This window comes from Calidris pugnax, unplaced genomic scaffold (genome assembly GCF_001431845.1).
Source record: "Calidris pugnax isolate Ruff unplaced genomic scaffold, ASM143184v1 scaffold995, whole genome shotgun sequence".
Classification (NCBI taxonomy): domain Eukaryota; kingdom Metazoa; phylum Chordata; class Aves; order Charadriiformes; family Scolopacidae; genus Calidris; species Calidris pugnax.
Window position 1 is genome coordinate 22,454 of NW_015091616.1, and position 6,835 is coordinate 29,288.

A 6,835-nucleotide genomic window follows, 5' to 3' on the forward strand; every position below is an offset into this window, starting at 1 on the left:
TCCCCCCATTTGACCTCCCAGTGCCCCCCATTGACCCCCAGTCCCTCCCAGTCCCCTTTGTTGACCCCCCAGTCCCTCGGTTGACCTCCCTGCCCCCCTCGTTGACCTTCCAGTGTCCCCCATTGACCCCCAGTCCCCCTTGTTGACCTCCCGCTCCCCCCAGTTGACCTCCCAGTGCCCCCCGTTGACCCTCCCAGTCCCTCCCAGTTCCCCCCCCATACCACATCCATCTCCTTCTTCATGTCCTCCAGCTTCTCCTGCTTGTGGCGACCACGACCCTTGGGCGCCGGGGGCGGGGCCTTGCCCCGGGGCCCCAACTCATAGCTCTCCTGGGGGGCAGAGGTCAGAGGTCAAGGGTCAGGGGGTGTGTGTGGTGTCTGTCCATCCGTCCATCCCTCCCGTGGCCCATCTCCATCTTCCCCGTCACCTTGTGCCACCTTCTGTCCGTCCTTCTGTCCATCCTTCCTCCATCCCACCATCCCTCCTCCATCCTTCCATCCCACCACTTTCCATCCTCCTCCTCTTCTTCGTCCCTTCTCCATCTCCCCACATCTCCATCCGTCTGTCCCACCATCCCTCCTCCATCCTTCCATCCCACCACCTTTCCATCCTCCTCCTCTTCTTCATCCCTTCTCCATCTCTCCACCCCTTCTCCATCCCACCAGGTGTCCATCCTTTCTCCATCCCACCACCTCTCCATCTCCATCGCTCCATCCCTCCATCCCTCCTCCATCTCTCTATTTCTCCTCCATCTCCCCACATCTCCATCCCTCCTCCGTCCTTCCATCCCACCACTTTCCATCCTCCTCCTCTTCTCCATCCCTTCTCCATCTCCCCACATCTCCATCCCTCTGTCCCACCAGCCCTCTCCATCCCTCCAGCCTCCAACCCCCCTCCATCCTTTCATCCCTCCATTTCTCCTCCGTCTCTCTAGGTCTCCTCCATCCCCCCGACCCTCCTCCACCCCTTCTCTGTCCCACCAGGTGTCCATCCTTCCTCCATCCTTCCTCCATCCCACCACCTCTCCATCTCTCCATTTCTCCTCCATCTCTCCACATCTTCATCCCTCCATCTCTCCTCTGTCCCCCCATCCCTCCCTCCTCCATCCCACCATCCCTCCTCTGTCCCACCATCCCATGATCTCTCCATCCCTCCTCCATCCCACCATCCCTCCTCCATCTCCCTATTTCTCCTCCATCTCTCCACATCTTCATCCCTCCATCTCTCCTCCATCCCCCCATCTCTCCATCTCTCCACCGTCCCACCATCCTCCATCCCTCCATCCCTCCAACCCTTCTCCATCCCTCCTCTGTCCCACCATCCATCTCTCTATTTCTCCTCCATCTCTCCACATCTTCATCCCTCCATCTCTCCTCCGTCCCACCATCCTCCATCTCTCCTCCATCCCTCCTCCATCTCTCTTTCTCCTCCATCTCTCCACATCTCCATCCCTCCTCCATCCCTCCATCCCACCACCTTTCCATCCTCCTCCGCTTCTCCATCCCTTCTCCATCTCTCCACCCCTTCTCCATCCCACCAGGTGTCCATCCTTTCTCCATCCCACCACCTCTCCATCTCCATCGCTCCATCCCTCCATCCCTCCTCCATCTCTCTATTTCTCCTCCATCTCCCCACATCTCCATCCCTCCTCCGTCCTTCCATCCCACCACTTTCCATCCTCCTCCTCTTCTCCATCCCTTCTCCATCTCCCCACATCTCCATCCCTCTGTCCCACCAGCCCTCTCCATCCCTCCAGCCTCCAACCCCCCTCCATCCTTTCATCCCTCCATTTCTCCTCCGTCTCTCTAGGTCTCCTCCATCCCCCCGACCCTCCTCCACCCCTTCTCTGTCCCACCAGGTGTCCATCCTTCCTCCATCCTTCCTCCATCCCACCACCTCTCCATCTCTCCATTTCTCCTCCATCTCTCCACATCTTCATCCCTCCATCTCTCCTCTGTCCCACCATCCCTCCTCCATCTCTCCATCCCTCCTCCATCTCTCCATCCCTCCATCCCTCCTCTGTCCCACCATCCATCTCTTTCTCCTCCATCTCTCCACATCTTCATCCCTCCTTCCCTTCTCCATCCCACCATCCCCCCATCTCTCCTCTGTCCCACCCCTTCTCCATCTCTCCACCCCTTCTCCATCCCACCAGGTGTCCATCCTTCCTCCATCCTTCCTCCATCCCTCCTCCGTCCCACCACCTCTCCATCGCTCCATCCCTCCTCCATCTCTCCATCTCTCCTCCATCTCTCCACATCTTCATCCCCCCATCTCTCCTCTGTCCCACCATCCCTCCATCCCTCCTCCATCTCTCCTCCATCCCACCATCTCTCCTCTGTCCCACCATCCGTCTCTCTATTTCTCCTCCATCTCTCCACATCTCCATCCCCCCATCTCTCCTCTGTCCCCCCATCCCTCCATCCCTCCTCCGTCCCACCACTTCTCCATCGCTCCATCCCTTCTCCATCTCTCCACCCCTTCTCCATCCCACCAGGTGTCCTTCCTTCCTCCATCTCTCCTCCGTCCCACCACTTCTCCATCGCTCCATCCCTTCTCCATCTCTCTATTTCTCCTCCATCTCTCCACATCTTCATCCCTCCATCTCTCCTCCATCCCCCCATCTCTCCATCTCTCCACCGTCCCACCATCCTCCATCCCTCCTCCATCTCTCCATCCCACCATCTCTCCTCTGTCCCACCATCCGTCTCTCTATTTCTCCTCCATCCCTCCACATCTCCATCCCTCCTCCATCCCTCCATCCCACCACCTTTCCATCCTCCTCCGCTTCTCCATCCCTTCTCCATCTCTCCACCCCTTCTCCATCCCACCAGGTGTCCATCCTTCCTCCATCCTTCCTCCATCCCTCCTCCATCCCACCAACTCTCCATCTCTCCTCCATCTCCCCATCCCTCCAACCCTTCTCCATCCCTCCTCCGTCCCACCACCTCTCCGTCTCTCCTCCCTCTCTCCATCCCTCCATCCCTCTTCCATCCCACCACTTCTCCATGTCTCCTCCATCTCTCCACCCCTTCTCCATCCCACCAGGTGTCCATCCTTCTTCCATCCCTCCTCTGTCCCACCACCTCTCCATCGCTCCATCCCTCCTCCATCTCTCTATTTCTCCTCCATCTCTCCACATCTTCATCCCTCCATCTCTCCTCTGTCCCACCATCCCTCCTCCATCCCTCCTCCATCCCACCATCCCTCCTCTGTCCCACCATCCCATGATCTCTCCATCCCTCCTCCATCCCACCATCCCTCCTCCATCTCCCTATTTCTCCTCCATCTCTCCACATCTTCATCCCTCCATCTCTCCTCCATCCCCACATCGCTCCATCCCTCCTTTGTCCCACCATCCCTCCATCTCTCTTCCTTCCCTCCATCCCTCCTCCATCCTTTCATCCCACCATCCCTCCTCTGTCCCACCATCCCTCCTCCATCTCTCCACCCCCCCCATCTCTCTCCATCTCTCCACCGTCCCACCATCCTCCATCCCTCCTCCATCTCTCCATCCCACCATCTCTCCTCTGTCCCACCATCCGTCTCTCTATTTCTCCTCCATCTCTCCACATCTCCATCCCTCCTCCATCCCTCCATCCCACCACCTTTCCATCCTCCTCCGCTTCTCCATCCCTTCTCCATCTCTCCACCCCTTCTCCATCCCACCAGGTGTCCATCCTTCCTCCATCCTTCCTCCATCCCTCCTCCATCCCACCAACTCTCCATCTCTCCTCCATCTCCCCATCCCTCCAACCCTTCTCCATCCCTCCTCCGTCCCACCACCTCTCCGTCTCTCCTCCCTCTCTCCATCCCTCCATCCCTCTTCCATCCCACCACTTCTCCATGTCTCCTCCATCTCTCCACCCCTTCTCCATCCCACCAGGTGTCCATCCTTCTTCCATCCCTCCTCTGTCCCACCACCTCTCCATCGCTCCATCCCTCCTCCATCTCTCTATTTCTCCTCCATCTCTCCACATCTTCATCCCTCCATCTCTCCTCTGTCCCACCATCCCTCCTCCATCCCTCCTCCATCCCACCATCCCTCCTCTGTCCCACCATCCCATGATCTCTCCATCCCTCCTCCATCCCACCATCCCTCCTCCATCTCCCTATTTCTCCTCCATCTCTCCATCCTCCTCCGCTTCTCCATCCCTTCTCCATCTCTCCACCCCTTCTCCATCCCACCAGGTGTCCATCCTTCTTCCATCCCTCCTCTGTCCCACCACCTCTCCATCGCTCCATCCCTCCTCCATCTCTCTATTTCTCCTCCATCTCTCCACATCTTCATCCCTCCATCTCTCCTCTGTCCCACCATCCCTCCTCCATCCCTCCTCCATCCCACCATCCCTCCTCTGTCCCACCATCCCATGATCTCTCCATCCCTCCTCCATCCCACCATCCCCCCTCCATCTCTCTCCACCCCTTCTCCATCCCACCAGGTGTCCATCCTTCCTCCATCCTTCCTCCATCCCTCCTCCATCCCACCAACTCTCCATCTCTCCTCCATCTCCCCATCCCTCCAACCCTTCTCCATCCCTCCTCCGTCCCACCACCTCTCCGTCTCTCCTCCCTCTCTCCATCCCTCCATCCCTCTTCCATCCCACCACTTCTCCATGTCTCCTCCATCTCTCCACCCCTTCTCCATCCCACCAGGTGTCCATCCTTCTTCCATCCCTCCTCTGTCCCACCACCTCTCCATCGCTCCATCCCTCCTCCATCTCTCTATTTCTCCTCCATCTCTCCACATCTTCATCCCTCCATCTCTCCTCTGTCCCACCATCCCTCCTCCATCCCTCCTCCATCCCACCATCCCTCCTCTGTCCCACCATCCCATGATCTCTCCATCCCTCCTCCATCCCACCATCCCTCCTCCATCTCCCTATTTCTCCTCCATCTCTCCACATCTTCATCCCTCCATCTCTCCTCCATCCCCCCATCGCTCCATCCCTCCTTTGTCCCACCATCCCTCCATCTCTCTTCCTTCCCTCCATCCCTCCTCCATCCTTTCATCCCACCATCCCTCCTCTGTCCCACCATCCCTCCTCCATCTCTCCATCCCCCCCATCTCCTTCCATCCCTCCATCCCTCCTCCAGCCCTCCAGCCCTCCATCTCCCCCATCTCCTTCCATCCCTCCATCCCTCCTCCGTCCCTCCATCCCTCCTCCGTCCCACCATCCCACCATCTCTCCATCTCCCCCATCTCCTTTCATCCCACCATCCCTCCTCCATCTCTCCATCCCTCCATCCCTCCTCCGTCCCACCATCCCTCCTCCATCTCTCCAGCCCTCCATCTCCCCATCTCCTTCCATCCCTCCATCCCTCCATCCCTCCTCCGTCCCACCATCCCACCATCTCCCCCATCTCCTTCCATCCCACCATCCCTCCTCCATCTCTCCATCTCCTTCCATCCCACCATCCCTCCTCCATCCCACCATCCCTCCTCCATCTCTCCATCCCTCCATCTCCCCCATCTCCTTCCATCCCACCATCCCTCTTCCATCCCTCCTTCCCTTCTCCATCCCACCATCCCCCATCTCTCCTCCGTCCCATCATCTCTCCATCCCTCCATCTCTCCATCCGTCCTCCATCCTTTCATCCCACCATCCCTCCTCCATCTCTCCATCCCTCCATCTCCCCCATCTCCTTCCATCCCACCATCCCTCTTCCATCCCTCCTTCCCTTCTCCATCCCACCATCCCCCATCTCTCCTCCGTCCCATCATCTCTCCATCCCTCCATCTCTCCATCCGTCCTCCATCCTTTCATCCCACCATCCCTCCTCCATCTCTCCATCCCTCCATCTCCTTCCATCTCTCCTCCGTCCCACCATCCCTCCATCTCCCCATCTCCTTCCATCCCACCATCCCTCCTCCATCCCACCACCTCTCCATCGCTCCATCCCTCCTCCATCTCTCTATTTCTCCTCCATCTCTCCACACCTTCATCCCTCCATCTCTCCTCCATCCCCCCATCGCTCCATCCCTCCATCTCTCTTCCTTCCCTCCATCCCTCCCCCATCCCACCATCCCTCCTCCATCCTTCCTTCCCTTCTCCATCCCACCATCCCCCCATCTCTCCTCCGTCCCATCATCTCTCCAGCCCTCCATCTCCCCATCTCCTTTCATCCCTCCATCTCCTTCCATCCCACCATCCCTCCTCCGTCCCACCATCCCTCCTCCATCTCTCCATCCCACCATCTCTCCATCTCTCCATCTCTCTTCCATCCCTCCATCCCTCCTCCATCCTTCCATTCCACCATCCCTCCTCCATCTCTCCATCCCCCCCATCTCCTTCCATCCCTCCATCCTTTCATCCCACCATCCCTCCTCCGTCCCACCATCCCTCCTCTATCCCTCCATCTCTCCATCCCTCCATCCCTCCATCTCCCCCATCTCCTTCCATCCCTCCATCCCTCTTCCATCCTTCCATCCCACCATCCTTCTTCCATCTCTCCATCCCCTCCATCTCCTTCCATCCCACCATCTCTCCATCTTCCCCATCTTCTTCCATCCCACCATCCCTCCTCCATGTCTCCATCCCTCCATCTCCCCCATCTCCTTCCACCCCTTCTCCATCCCACCACGTGTCCATCTCTCCTCCATCTCCCCCATCATCTCCTTCCCCTTCACCTCCTTCCCCATGGCGGCTTCCGGCAGCTCCCAGTTCCTCCCAGTGCCTCCCAGTTCCTCCCAGTGCTTCCCAGTCCCCTCCCCACCTCCCCTTATACCCCCCGGGGAACCGCCCCAAGGTGACCTCCCTCGGACGCCCGGGTCCTTTTTGGGAGGGGGGGGTGGGGACACCCGGACACCTGGGTCCCTTTTTTTTGGGGGTGA

At 58.8% G+C, this 6,835-nt stretch overlaps 1 protein-coding gene across 1 annotated transcript in view; it reads right to left on the reverse strand.

Moving 5' to 3' along the window:
- LOC106899892 (potassium-transporting ATPase alpha chain 1-like) overlaps nt 1–6,643 on the reverse strand; it is a gene marked incomplete at its 3' end in the record, with an annotated part of 28,979 nt that extends 22,336 nt beyond the window's left edge. Inside the window, 2 exon segments of the mRNA XM_014961832.1 lie at nt 222–329; nt 6,632–6,643. Of these exon segments, the coding sequence (XP_014817318.1) occupies nt 222–329; nt 6,632–6,643 (120 nt within the window).
- Between the last annotated feature and the right edge of the window lie 192 nt (nt 6,644–6,835).